The following is a 15,211-nucleotide window of genomic DNA, read 5'->3' as shown; positions in this document are numbered from 1 at the left end:
TACTATTGAGATTCTGTGGCTACTGTTGGAGATTTTACATGGTATGTTGCTACTGTTGGAGATTCTACATGGTATGTTGCTACTATTGAGATTCTGTGGCTACTGTTGCAGATTTTACATGGTATGTTGCTACTGTTGGAGATTCTACATGGTATGTTGCTACTATTGAGATTCTGTGGCTACTGTTGGAGATTTTACATGGTATGTTGCTACTGTTGCAGATTTTACATGGTATGTTGCTACTGTTGCAGATTTTACATGGTATGTTGCTACTATTGAGATTCTGTGGCTACTGTTGGAGATTCTACATGGTATGTTGCTACTGTTGCAGATTTTACATGGTATGTTGCTACTGTTGCAGATTCTGTGGCTACTGTTGCAGATTTTACATGGTATGTTGCTACTGTTGCAGATTTTACATGGTATGTTGCTACTATTGAGATTCTGTGGCTACTGTTGGAGATTCTACATGGTATGTTGCTACTGTTGCAGATTTTACATGGTATGTTGCTACTGTTGCAGATTCTGTGGCTACTGTTGCAGATTTTACATGGTATGTTGCTACTGTTGCAGATTCTGTGGCTACTGTTGCAGATTTTACATGGTATGTTGCTACTGTTGCAGATTTTACATGGTATGTTGCTACTGTTGCAGATTCTGTGGCTACTGTTAGAGATTTTACATGGTATGTTGCTACTATTGGAGATTCTACATGGTATGTTGCTACTATTGAGATTCTGTGGCTACTGTTAGAGATTTTACATGGTATGTTGCTACTATTGGAGATTTTACATGGTATGTTGCTACTATTGGAGATTCTACATGGTATGTTGCTACTATTGAGATTCTGTGGCTACTGTTAGAGATTTTACATGGTATGTTGCTACTATTGGAGATTCTACATGGTATGTTGCTACTATTGGAGATTCTGTTGCTACTATTGGAGATTCTACATGGAATGTTGCAAGTGGAGGAGTAGCCTAATGGTTAGTGCAGCTGACTTTGATTCTGGGAATTGAGTTCGATTCCCACTGCAGCTCCTTGTGACTCTGGGCAAGTCACTTCACCCTCCACTGCCCCAGGTACGAAATAAGAACCTGTATATAATATGTAGAAACAACGACAATGACCAAGATTACATCTCCCATCAAATTCCCTATCCCCATCCCGTACCCCATCTCCCCTCTCTTTCAGTATTCTAATATACTTAACTTATATGCTCTCTAGCAACACTATGTAACCCGCATTGAACCTGCTTTGAGTGGGAAAGCGTGGGGTAGAAATTTAATAAATAAACGTAAACTGCTTTGATTGTAACAACAAAAATGTGATATATCAAATCCCTTTCCCTTAGTGTGAGTTTTTGGTTTTTTTTTTTTTAATGGTGCCTTGCTTTGGGATTGCCATTGCTTCTGTCATATACAGGCCTAGCACTGCAGGCTGCTACTCTGCTGAGCCATCATGGTGCAATGCTTCTTTGAAGTCTTCTCCATTCTCAGAAGATGGACTTTCTTTTCTCAAGATCCAAGTGGTAGTGTAAAAATACAGCTTAAGAGGCAGCAGTCAGACCATTTGTAAAACTGACTCTGGATACATGTTTCTTTTTGCTTTAGACGTAATCCGAACCATCCGTGATCCGGAGAAGCCAAACACATTAGAGGAATTGGATGTAGTGACTGAGAGCTGTGTTGATGTGCAGGAGATCGCACAGGAGGAATATCTGGTGACAATCAGGTTTACACCAACAGTACCCCACTGCTCTCTGGCCACTCTCATCGGTAAGCTTCTGTTCCCTCTTCTCCCCCCCCCCCCCCCCCCCACGCTGCTCTTCTGCACACCCCTAGTTCTTCTGCACACCCCTAGTTCAGACTTGCTAGCCGTCCTTTGAGTTCATTATGACCAGGCACCTCTTTAATCTGATGTTAAAATACTGTTACACTGTCCAAGTGTCCCTACAGCTTGGTCAGAAGTAGGACTCCTGGCAGGAGGACCCATCTTCTGTCATCTTGAAGATTTATTAATGCTGTCATGGTCACTGCTTGTTTGTGTTCCCCAGTATCATCTTCTCTCTGCTCACATCTCATGCAGAAAGATTTTAGCTTGAGCCATCATAGTAGATGTTTAAAAAAAAAACTAATTCCTGGGTGAGAGAATGAAGGAACTTGAAGAACGAATTCCACCTGATCAGACATAAGTAGATAAGTATTGCCACACTGGGACAGACCAAAGGTCCATCAAGGCCAGCATCCTGTTTCCAACAGTGGCCAATCCAGGTCACAGATAACCTGGCAAGGTTCTACATGGAATATTATTATTATTATTTAGATTTTGCTCACACCTAACCACTAGGCCACTCCTCCACTCCTTATGTATTCAGTATTCAATATGTATTCTGGGGCCATTTTGCAAAGGCGTGTAAGCACCTACGCGCGTCTAGCATGCACCAAATCAGCATTACCACCTGGCTACCACATGCCCTAGGTGGTAATTCTGAATTTGACACACGCTGAAAACACGCGATAGAAAATATTTTCTATTTTCTACCGCGTGGCACTTACCTGGCAGTAAACAGCAGTGGGCACATGTGCATGCCTACTGCCCAGGTAGCATGTGAGACCTTACCACTAAGTCAATGGGTGGTGGAAAGGTCTCAGGCCAAAAATAGACATGTGCTGGTTTTTATTTTGTCGCACGTCCATTTTCCAGCCCCTTAGAAGAAGGCCCTTTTTCCAGGAAGCAGTAAAAACTGGCCTGGTGCACGCCCAAAAGATGCGCTCACACTGCTGCAGGCCACTTTTTGACGCAGCTTATTAAAAGGGCCCCTCAGCTAGCCAAGCTTCTGAGGATCCACAACAAAAAGTTTAAAATGCATTAAACATTTCTAAAAGTTTTTGGGGCGTTGGTGACATTTGCTAAGTAGTATGTAGATGCTGGGATAGTGTCTTTTTGATTTATGTTTCCCTGCACATTGAGTTGGTCCTTTTAAATGATTTAGCTATAGATATGGGCATAAGTACATAAGTATTGCCACACTGGGACAGACCGAATGTCCATCAAGCCCAGCATCCTGTTTCCAACAGTGGCCACTCCAGGTCACAAGTAGCCAATAGTAGCTACATTCCATGTGGAACCCCAAAGAGTAGCAAGATTCCATTCAGAATCCCAAGCACATAAGTACATAACTGTTGCCACACTGGGACAGACCAAAGGTCCATCAAGCCCAGCATCCTGTTTCCAACAGTGGCCAATCCAGGTCACAAATACCTGGCAAGATCCTGAAAGAGTTCAATACATTTTATGCTGCTTATCCCAGAAATAAGCAGTGGATTTTCCCCAAGTCAATTTAATAATGGTCTATGGACTTTTCCTTTAGGAAGCTATCCATACCTTTTTTTAAACCCCGCTAAGCTAACTGCTTTTACCACATTCTCTGGCAACGAATTTAGAGTTTAATTACACGTTGAGTGAAGACATTTTCTCTGCTTTGTTTTAAATTTACTACTTCGTAGCTTCATCGCATGCCCCCTAGTCCTAGTATTTTTGGAAAGAGTAAACAAACGATTCATGTCTACCTGTTCCACTCCACTCATTATTTTATAGACCTCTATCATAAAATAATGAGTGGAGTGGAACTGGTAGACGTGAATCCTTTGTTTACTTCTGAAGTAATTCCTACGTTGGGGAGGGGAGAGGAAAGACTACGCAAAACAGAGGCTTGAGTCTTGGTGTAAAGAAGAAGGTTTTAGATACATAGGAGAATGGGGTAATACGAGGAAAAATAACAGGCTGTACTGATGATGTAATGCAAAACTCGGCCAGAGTCAAAGGGAAATAAAGTTTTGAAGTTGTGAGAATGGATTCAGTTGAAAGGAGAGTATGTGAAGTTTGAACACGAGCACAAATTATCCTCAAGGGAAGTAAAACCTTTATGTACATTATAGTTTTATTTGTGATACCATACGCAGGAAACTACATATTTGGCAGGGCAGCTATCTTTGCTTTTCAGCAATTCTAGCGCATGGTTCAGTGAATCTTCTTATGCTAAGGTGCATCTCCTTGCCTTTGAATAATTTAGCAGATAATGTGTTATGGATATCAAATATTCAAAAATACTGTTATGTGTATATATGGAACTTATATCAATATATATGTACTACTACTACTACTTAACATTTCTAGAGCGCTACTAGGGTTACGCAGCGCTGTACAAAATAAACAAAGAAGGACAGTCCCTGCTCAAAGGAGCTTACAATCTAAAGGATGAAATGTCAAGTTGGGGTAGTCTAGATTTCCTGGGTAGAGGTACAATGGTTAGGTGCCAAAAGCGACATTGAAGAGGTGGGCTTTGAGCAAGGATTTGAAGATGGGCAGGGAGGGGGCCTGGCGTATGGGCTCGGGGAGTTTGTTCCACGCGTGGGGTAAGGCGAGGCAGAAAGGGCGGAGCCTGGAGTTGGCGGTGGTGGAGAAGGGTACTGAAAGGAGGGATTTGTCTTGAGAGCGGAGGTTACGGGTAGGAACGTAACGGGAGATGAGGGTTGAGAGGTAAGGAGGGGCTGCAGATCGAGTACATTTGTAGGTTAGTAGCAGAAGCTTGAATTGAATGCGGTACCTGATCGGAAGCCAATGAAGTGACTTGAGGAGAGGGGTGATATGAGTGTATCGGTTCAGGCGGAAGATAAGACGTGCGGCAGAGTTCTGAATGGACTGAAGGGGGGATAGATGGCTAAGTGGGAGACCAGTGAGGAGTAGGTTGCAGTAGTCAAGGCGAGAGGTAATGAGAGAGTGGATGAGAGTTCGGGTGGTGTGCTCAGAGAGGAAAGGGCGGATTTTGCTAATGTTGTAGAGGAAGAAGCGACAGGTCTTGGCTATCTGCTGGATATGCGCAGAGAAGGAGAGGGAGGAGTCGAAGATGACACCGAGGTTGCGGGCAGATGAGACGGGGACCATGAGGGTGTTATCAACCGAAATAGAGAGTGGAGGTAGAGGAGAAGTGAGTTTGGGTGGGAAGACAAGAAGTTCGGTCTTGGCCATGTTCAGTTTCAGGTGGCGGTTGGACATCCAGGCAGCATGTACTCAGAGTTTGGGGGTAAAAGCATTTACTATTGGAGCAGCCGTGCTTGGCTTCGTTGTATGTACATACACTTCTTAAGGAGGCGGAACATTTAATGTGCTATGATCGTTCCACCTGTGACACTGCCACATATTCCTTTGGGGATATAATGGTTGGAATGGGTACAAACTGAGCACATTAATAGTATCTCTGTGGGAGGTTAATTTGTGATTAATTTGAATTGATTGATTGTCGGGCATGATCTGAGTATAGTTTTGGAGTTAAAATTTAATGCCAAGAAGTGTAGAGTGATGCACTTGGGGTGTGGAAACCCAAAAGAGAGATACCGGATAGGAGGGGAGAGATTAGTAAGCTCGACTCAGGAGAGAGACCTTGGAATGTTGGTGTCGGAGGATCTGAAGGTGAAGAAACAAGGCGACGGCCGTGGCCAGAAGGATGGTAGGCTGCGTAGAGGGGGGCATATCCAGCAGAAGAAAGGAGGTGTTGATGCCCCTCTACAAGTCGTTGGTGGGGCCCCACTTGGACTATTGTGTTCAGTTTTGGAGGCCGTATCTTGCTAAAAATGTAAAAAGACTGGAAGCGGTGCAAAGAAAAGCCACAAAAATGGTATGGGATTTGCGTTGCAAACCGTACGAGGAGAGACTTCCTGACCTGAACGTGTATACCTTGGAGGAAAGGAGAAACGGGTGATATGATACAGACGTTCAAATATTTGAAAGGTATTAATCTGCAAACGAACCTTTTCCAGAGACGGGAAGGTGGTGGCAATTAAAATTCAATGCGAAGAAATGCAAAGTGATGCACTTAGGGAGTAGAAACCCACGAGAGACTTATGTGTTAGGCGGTGAGAGTCTGATATGTACTGTGGGGGAGAGGGATCTTGGGGTGATAGTATCCGAGGATCTGAAGGCGACGAAACAGTGTGACAAGGCGGTGGCCGTAGCGAGAAGGTTGCTAGGCTGTATAGAGAGAGGTGTGACCAGCAGAAGAAAAGAGGTGTTGATGCCCCTGTACAAGTCGTCGGTGAGGCCCCACCTGGAGTATTGTGTTCAGTTTTGGAGGCCATATCTTGCTAAGGATGTAAAAAAAATTGAAGCGGTGCAAAGAAAAGCTACGAGATTGGTATGGGATTTGCGTTCCAAGACGTATGAGCAAAGACTTGCTGACCTGAACATGTATACCCTGGAGGAAAGGAGGAACAGGGGTGATATGATACAGATGTTCAATATTTGAAAAGTGTTAATCCGCAAACGAACCTTTTCCGGAGATGCGAAGGAGGTAGATCGAGAGGACATGAAATTAGATTGAAGGGGGGCAGACTCAAGAAGAATGTCAGGAAGTATTTTTTCATGGAGAGGGTGGTGGATGCTTGGAATGCCCTCCCGCAGGAGGTGGTGGAGATGAAAACAGTAACTGAATTCAAACATGCGTGGGATATACATAAAGGAATCCTGTGCAGAAGGAAGGGATCCTCAGGAGCTTAGCCGAAATTGGGTGGCGGAGCCGGTGGGGGGAAGAGGGGTTGGGAGGTGGGGAATAGTGCTGGGCAGACTTGTACGGTCTGTGCCCTGAAAAAGACAGGTACAAATCAATGTAAGGAATACACAAAAAGTAGCACATATGAGTTTATCTTGTTGGGCAGACTGGATGGACCGTGCAGGTCTTTTTCTGCTGTCATCTACTATGTTACAATGTAACTAGAGGTCATGAATTGAGGGTGAAGGGGGGCAGACTCAGGACTAATGTCAGGAAGTATTTTTTCACGGAGAGGGTGGTGGATATGTGGAATGACCTCCCGTGGGAGGTGGTGGAGATGAAAACGGTAACGGAATTCAAACATGCGTGGGATAAACACAAAGGAATCCTGTTTAGAAGGAATGGTTCTGTGGAATCTTAGCGGAGATTGGGTGGCGATGCCAGTAATTGGAAACAAAACAGGAGCTAGGCAGACTTCTATGGTCTACACCCTGATCGTGACTGAATAGATAGGGATGGGCTGGAGTGTAAATTTTAAGGGGCGTCGATGTTAGCTTCAGAACTTAGTACAAGAACAGTGTAGGCAGACTTCTACAGACTGTGGCCTGAGAATGGCAAGGACAAATCGAACTTGGATATCATACCATGTAAAATGAGTTTATCTTGTCGGGCAGACTGGATGGACCGTAGAGGTTTTTATCTGCCGTCATTTACTATGTTACTGTTTCGAAAAATACTAGGATTCAAAGGAAGATCGCTTCAGGATGAGGGGTTAGAGCATCAGTAGTGCACGGGGGAAATGGGGTCAGAGTGAGGGGATCAGAGCATCGGTGCCCACTGTCAGCAAAACATCGAAGCATTGGAGAGCTGACTGGAGAAGTGACTTCTTTCTCTGTCTGTTTCTGAACAGGTCTTTGCTTGAGAGTTAAACTGCAGAGATGTTTGCCGTTTAAACACAAGGTAAGCAAGTGAAGTGCTCTGCACCTTGATCCTGTTTCTGCCAAAGTCTTAAATTAAATCTTTCAAGATTAAGGGAAACCACTAGTGAAACCAGTTCCTTGAATGCCTATCATGATGCACAGATTATCTGTCTCCTACTGATAAGTGACTGTATGTTTAGTTACCCCTGGGCTGTGGATTGAGACCCAGGGAAGCCACTTGGGCAAGTTAGCCCTCCATTGTCTGGGGTACAATGTAGATTAAAATACCTCCTGTATCCAGATGTAACTTGCCTTGAGCTAAATTCACATAAAGGTATGAATGACAGTCACACACTTTTTTTGTGTATTCTGCAGCTGGAGATCTACATTTCTGAAGGAACACATTCCACAGAAGAAGACAGTAAGTGTGGCCTGGCATTGCTCTTTCCTGTCTGCAAAAGCTGAAGAAGGGCTGTCTTTCAGTTGTCTGTGTAATATTCTGACTGCAGAGCGAATTTGGCTTTTTCTCTAAAGCAGTGGAAGGAAAAGGATCTGGAGGAGGATCCTAAAAGCATCTGTGAATGCCCATAGGGCATAGGATTGGGATGGTGGGGGGGGGGGGGGGGTAGGAGTGGGCTAATGTTGCTATCAAACTAATCAGGAGAGGCAAAAATCAACCACTCTGGATAATTTACATGCATAAGTAATGCCACACTGGGAAAAGACCAAGGGTCCATCGAGCCCAGCATCCTGTCCATGACAGCGGCCAATCCAGGCCAAGGGCACCTGGCAAGCTACCCAAACGTATAAACATTCTATACATGTTATTCCTGGAATTGTGGATTTTTCCCAAGTCCATTTAGTAGCGGTTTATGGACTTGTCCTTTAGGAAACCATCCAACCCCTTTTTAAACTCTGCTAAGCTAACCGCCTTCACCACTTTCTCCGGCAACGAATTCCAGAGTTTAATTACACGTTGGGTGAAGAAAAATTTTCTCTGATTTGTTTTAAATTTACTACACTGTAGTTTCATCGCATGCCCCCTAGTCCTAGTATTTTGGAAAGCGTGAACAGACGCTTCACATCCACCTGTTCCACTCCACTCATTATTTTATATACCTCTATCATGTCTCCCCTCAGCCGTCTCTTCTCCAAGCTGAATAGCCCTAGCCTCCTTAGTCTTTCTTCATAGGGAAGTCGTCCCATCCCCGCTATCATTTTAGTCACCCTTCGCTGCACCTTTTCCAATTCTACTATATCTTTCTTGAGATGCGGCGACCAGAATTGAACACAATACAATTGAACACCATGGAGCGATACGGCATTATAACATCCTCACACCTGTTTTCCATACCTTTCCTTATAATACCCAACATTCTATTTGCTTTCCGAGCCGCAGCAGCACACTGAGCAGAGGGTTTCAGTGTGTTATCGATGACGACACCCAGATCCCTTTCTTGGTCCGTAACTCCTAACGTGGAACCTTGCATGACGTAGCTATAATTCGGGTTCTTTTTTCCCACATGCATCACCTTGCACTTGCTCACATTAAACGTCATCTGCCATTTAGCCGCCCAGTCTCGTAAGGAAATGTTTCCCTTTTTGTATTTAGTTATAAAACTGATTAAGGACAACAAGAATTATATAGATTCTTACTAAAATAGGGAAAAGGAGTCCAGACACTGGTCTACACTGTGGAGATTAAAGCAACCTGATGCAAAATCCAGAATAAAAATGCTCATTGATGTTACTGAATGAAAGGACCACATGCTCCTCACGATCAACAGCAATACATTTCTCACGTTGTTTTCTAATATATAAACTTAATTTCATTGTAATATCATTTCCCTGCTAACACTATAAGCTGACCAGTACTTGTGCTTGAAAATAATCACTTCAGGTTCCTCCTTCATAGAATCCAGCTTCTGCCGCCACAAGTTTGATTAAAACGCTACTACTACTACTACTTAGCATTTCTTTAGCGCTACTAGGGTTACGCAGCGCTGTACAAGTTAAAACATGGGGAAGGACAGTCCCTGCTCAAGAGAGCTTACAATCTAAAGGTTACAAACTATGTAGTCAGTGTAGGTATCATGAATGGGGAAGGTGGTTAGGCGCCAAAAGCAAGGGAGAAGAGATGGGCTTTGAGTAAGGACTTGAAAATGGGCAGGGAGGGCGCATGGCGTATGGGCTCGGGAAGTCTGTTCCAGGCTTAAGGTGATGCGAGGCAGAAGGGGCGGAGTCTGGAGTTAGCGGTGGTGGAGAAGGGTACAGATAGGAGTGATTTGTTCTGAGAGCAGAGGTTACGGGTGGGAACATACGGGGAGAGGAGGGTAGAGAGGTAATGGGGGGGGCTGCAGATTGAGTGCACTTGAAGGTCAATAGGAGAAGCTTGAACTGAATACGGTAGCAGATCGGGAGCCAGTGAAGCGACTTGAGGAGAGGGGTGATATGAGAGTATCGGGGCACGCGGTAGATAAGACGTGCGGCGGAATTTTGGACAGATTGAAGGGGAGATAGGTGGCTAAGCGGGAGGCCAGCGAGGAGAAGGTTGCAATAGTCAAGACGAGAGGTAACGAGCGAGTGGACGAGTGAACGCTGCATCTTCATCACAACCAACAGAGCCTGGAAATTCTTTAGAATCAGCCAATGTATAATATAATCATTTAAATAATGGACCTCAGCTAATGAAAGCTGAAACTACACGCCACAGCGCTTTTACATTTAACTAGGAAAAAATGCCCGTTTCTGAGCGCAATGAAATGGGCGCTAGCAAGGGGCCCCCTCCCTCCGAGCTACTTGCCTTGTTCGCTGTGGCGTTTCCGTTTCGGGCCTCGTCGAGTGTCATAGCTCCGCCCTCGACGTCATGACGTTTTGACGCGAGGGTTGTGCAGACACTCCAGTGCAGACACTCCGGATATCTCGGGCGCCTCAACTTCCGTGGAGGCTTCAGAACGTTGGGGTTGCCTTTTATATAGAGAGATAAATTAAATTCAAGCAATTCCACTTGTACAGAAAAGTGTTACTAGGAAATCATAACCTCTCTTAAAGAATAAACGTTCTAAGAAACAATAATTAACACTCAAGTCTACATTGTTAGGATCAGGGGCGTATCTGCGTGGGGCCTCGGGCCTGGGCCCCCGCAGATTTCGCCCTGGACCCCCCTACCGCTGCCAACCCTCCCCCTCCGTTGCTGTCGCCTACCTTCACTGGCGGGGGACCCCAACCCCCGCCAGCCGAGGTCCGCGTCCTCCTGCCGCTGCCGGCTGCCTGTAAAAGAATTCCGTCAGCTGGCGGGGGACCCCCAACCCCCGCCAGCCAAGCCGAGGTCCTTTCATTTCTTCCACTAAAACTGGCGCCGAAAGTTTCTTCTGAGTCTGACGTCCCCCGCCAGCGAAGGTAGGCGACAGCAACGGCGGGAGGAGATTGGCAATGGCAGCGGCTGGGGGGAGGGGGATCGGCAATGGCGGCGGGGGGGGGGGGCTATAATGTGCCCCCTCACTCTGGCCCTGGCCCCCCCTACCGCCGCAGTTCAGATACACCCCTGGTTAGGATCAAAGACTTAATGAGAGGAGAATATAAGAAAAAGAATTAAGGCAATTCTATACCTGAGGTAGATGAGTTGGATATTTAATTAATTATGTGAACAGCTCCACTCAATCTGAAACTCTTAGTTGCTAAAAAAAAAAAGCTGACAAGTGAGAAAGTTAACAAAAAAATATTTTTACAGTATTATATCTAACTAGTAAAAAAAGGACCGTTTCTGGAGCCAATGAAACGGGCACTAGCAAGGCTTTCCTCTGGCCCCCCCACCGAACGCACCTGCGTTGTTGGTGACGGCATTGCGCCGCCATGGCCGCCGTCGATGTGCGAGTGTGGCCCCCCCACCCAACGCACCTTCGTCTTCAGTGGGTGGCCCATTGCGCCGCCCTGGCTGCCATCGATGTGAGTGAATTGCTCCGCCGTCAACGTCATAACGTTTGACGCGAGGGCGGGGCCCCTAGACTGTGATTTTTCTTGGCTTCACAGCTTCGAACTTACGAACCTTGGCTTCAGTGACGTCAGACAATAGAACGTTGAGGGTGAGTTTTATATATATATAGATAATACATTTACACGGACATTTTAGGAAAAAGGTTACACACATTTGCAGAACTCCAGGTTTCGACAAAAGAAACTGTTTATGTCTACGTTGAGTATCTCTTGATACATCAGGAAATAATTGAATCTTAAAGCCTAGAAACAATAATTTCTCTCTGTTTTTAAAGAACATTCTCAATAACCATTATTTATCAGGAGATAATGCCACCGAAGCAACCAAAGTCACTTTGGTGGCTGCTTCCGAGTCCGAAGTGTCCAATACTACTACTACTACTACTACTACTTAACATTTCTAGAGCGCTACTAGGGTTACGCAGCGCTGTACAATTTAACAAAGAGAGACAGTCCCTGCTCAAAGAGCTTACAATCTAATAGACAAGTGAACGGTCGGTCCGATCGGGGCAGTCAAATTGGGGCAGTCTGGATTCACTGAACGGTAAGGGTTAGGTGCCGAACGCAGCATTGAAGAGGTGGGCTTTAAGCAAAGACTTGAAGATGGGCAGGGAGGGGGCTTGGCGTAAGGGTTCAGGAAGGTTGTTCCAAGCATAGGGTGAGGCGAGGCAGAATGAGCGGAGCCTGGAGTTGGCGGTGGTGGAGAAGGGTACTGAGAGGAGGGATTTATCCTGTGAACGGAGGTTACGGGCGGGAACGTAAGGGGAGATGAGGGTAGAGAGGTAGTGAGGGGCAGCAGACTGAGTGCATTTGTAGGTAAGAAGGAGAATATAGCAGAAACATCCAAAGGTTCTTGCTGGAACAGCGCTTTTACGATGGCTGACTCTGTGCCACATTTGCAGCGACAGCTGATGTCATATCTCCACAGAGAGGCTAATTCCTAAGGCGCTGATCGTCCCAACATTACAGTCTTAAATTCCTGCTAAACTTTTGTATCAAAAGCATTTATTTGGAGCACTCTGTGCAAAATCGTAACTGCATTACTTAGTCACCTTGCACAAAAAGGAAAAAAAAAAAGTGTCGGCTGTACTCTTAAAATGGCTGCTGTGACCTCTTGCGGCAGTCTCACGAGATTGCCACTAGAAGTCTTGAAAGCAGAATCTGCATGTGTAGGAGCAACAGGATTACTCCTGCTCTATCTATGACCCTCAACCGCCAGGGATTGTAAAGAGAAGCCCAAGGGGGAGGAAGGGACAGGACAAAGCACAAAGTTTTGGCTTCTACTGAAAACACACAGTCACTTTAGACCAAAACTGAAACTATGGCTGTAGCCTTCAGCCAAAACCAGGCAGAAAAAGGATTTTGGACCAGTTTCTGCACGGAACCCAAAATTCGGACAACTTCTAATTTAGAGTACTGTCTACAGTTCTGGAGACCTTCAAAAAGATATGGAGGGGCATAATTGAACGAAAACGTCTATCTCCATGGGCGTTTATCTCCGAGAATGGGTCCGTGAAGGGGCGGACCAAACCGTATATTCGAAAAAAATAGACATCCATGTTTTATTCGACAATTTGTGAGCTGGGCGTTTTTGTTTTTCAGTGATAATGGAAAATGAAAGCGCCCAGCTCAAAAACGAATAAATCCAAGGCATTTGTTCGTGGGAGGGGCCAGGATTCGTAGTGCACTGGTCCCCCTCACATGCCAGGACACCAACCGGGCACCCTAGGGGGCACTTTTAGAAAAACAAAAAAAAAGGTAAAAGAGCTCCCAGGTGCATAGCACCCTTCCCTTGTGTGTTGAGCCCCCCAAATCCCCCTCAAAACCCACTGCCCACAAGTCTACACCATTACTATAGCCCTAAGGGGTGAAGGGGGGCACCTACATGTGGGTACAGTGGGTTTGGGGGGGTTGGACGACTAAGCATTAAGCAGCACAATTGTATCAGGTGGGGGGGGTTGGGCCTGGGTCCACCTGCCTGAAGTCCACTGCACCCCCTAACAATTGCTCCAGGGACCTGCATACTGCTGCCAGGGAGGTGGGTATGACATTTGAGGGTGAAAATAAAAAGTTGTGAAACATCATTTTTTGTGGTGGGAGGGGGTTAGTGACCACTGGGGGAGTCAGGGGAGGTCATCCCCAATTCCCTCTGGTGGTAATCTGATCATTTAGGGCACTTTTTGGGGCCTTGTTCGTGAAAAAACAGGGTCCAGGAAAAGCGCCCTAAATTCTAGATTCAAACGCATACTTTTTTTCCATTATCGGCAAAAGGCGCCCATCTCTCCTCGGCCGATAACCACGCCCCAGTTCCACCTTCACCATGCCTCCGACATGCCCCCGTCAACTTTGTACACTTCCGCGATGGAGTGCAGTTGAAAACGTCCAAAATCGGCTTTCCATTATACCGATTTATTCGTTTTTGTGAGATAAACGTCTATCTCCCGATTTGGGTCGAAATCTAGGCGTTTTTCTCTTTCAATTATAAGGTGGATAAACAGGATGGAGTTGGTCCCAGTGAGCAGCTTCTAAAATGTTCAGTGGTCTTCGTCATAGAACGTGTGAAGACAGACTTAAAGATTTCAATATGTTTACTTTGGAAGAAAGGCAGGAGAGGGATGATAGAGATTGAAATAGCTCCATGGCATAAATACATAAGAGGCAAATCTCAACTGAATGAAGCTCTAGGATGAGGGGGCATAGGACGAAGGTGAAAGGGGGCAGACGCAAGAGTAACCTTCACAGAAAGGGTTGTGACTGGATGGAAGAGAGAAAAACTATCTGAATTCAAGAAAGCTTGAGACAAGTCCATAGGCTCTGTAAGGGAGAGGACGGGATAGTAGATGGTATGGGCAGGTACGGTCTTCATGTGCCTAGATGTTCTCTGTTTCATTGAACAGCTGCACTGGTTTGCAAAGTGGCATCAGAGGCCTTCCTTTCATATGTACGTTTGTTTTTGTATTTTGCAGTTAACAAGCAAATTAACGACAAGGAGCGTGTAGCAGCCGCCATGGAGAACCCAAACCTGAGGGAGATTGTGGAGCAGTGCGTCACAGAGCGTGATGATTAGCGACACCTAGAGCTGGAGTTCAGTAGCCACTTTCTGCGGTCAGAGTCCACAGCTGAGGAGCAAGGCGCTCCGTAGTATCCCTGGTGCAGCCACTGTTTCTTGCAAACATTTGATGTTTTCCCCGTTGCAGAATAATGTGAGCTTCAGCTGCACTACTGAAACCTTTAGAAACAGTTTCCACAAGGACTAACAGATCAGATTATGCTCGTCTGAGCTGGGACAATGTCTATATTTCCTTTTCAACAATGGCACTTGCTGTTTAAATTGTAACAGAAGTGTCAGTTTTCCCTGCTCTTGTGCAGAAGCATCAGTGTATGCGGCTAATAAAAGGTTTATGGAGCTCCGTATAGATTTTGTATCTGTATAAAAGTGTTCACGCAAGTTTCCTAATCAGCTTTGACACATTCAGTGAAGACATGAGAGGCCACATGGGATGGAATTATTTCCATAATTTGCTGTGTCTCGAGATTTGTGCACTAAAAGAATGCTCATGTGATTAATAAAATGTGCAATGCCACCCATCCAAATTACTCAAATACAAACCAGAATCTGCAAACTTGGATACGTCTGTTAAGGTGCCAGCTTGAAATCTTCTAAACCAATGTTCTCGATAATGATTATTAATTTTAAGAAGGATTCTCAGAGTATTAACTCACCCAAACAGAGACACGGCAAATCACTTTT

The 15,211-nt window shown here is 45.4% G+C and overlaps 1 protein-coding gene across 1 annotated transcript in view; it reads left to right on the top strand.

Moving 5' to 3' along the window:
- Positions 1 to 14,873, top strand: part of CIAO2A (cytosolic iron-sulfur assembly component 2A) — a 29,393-nt gene extending 14,520 nt beyond the window's left edge. Inside the window, exons 2-5 of the mRNA XM_030190472.1 lie at positions 1,614 to 1,778; positions 7,458 to 7,507; positions 7,843 to 7,888; positions 14,427 to 14,873. Coding sequence (XP_030046332.1) covers positions 1,614 to 1,778; positions 7,458 to 7,507; positions 7,843 to 7,888; positions 14,427 to 14,527 — 362 coding nt within the window. The 3' untranslated portion in view covers positions 14,528 to 14,873. The remainder of the gene's footprint in view (positions 1 to 1,613; positions 1,779 to 7,457; positions 7,508 to 7,842; positions 7,889 to 14,426) is intronic.
- The last annotated feature ends 338 nt before the right edge of the window (positions 14,874 to 15,211 follow it).

Source organism: Microcaecilia unicolor, chromosome 1, assembly GCF_901765095.1.
Source record: "Microcaecilia unicolor chromosome 1, aMicUni1.1, whole genome shotgun sequence".
Classification (NCBI taxonomy): domain Eukaryota; kingdom Metazoa; phylum Chordata; class Amphibia; order Gymnophiona; family Siphonopidae; genus Microcaecilia; species Microcaecilia unicolor.
The sequence above is the reverse complement of the archived record's forward strand: the minus strand, read 5'-3'. Positions and strand labels throughout refer to the sequence as shown.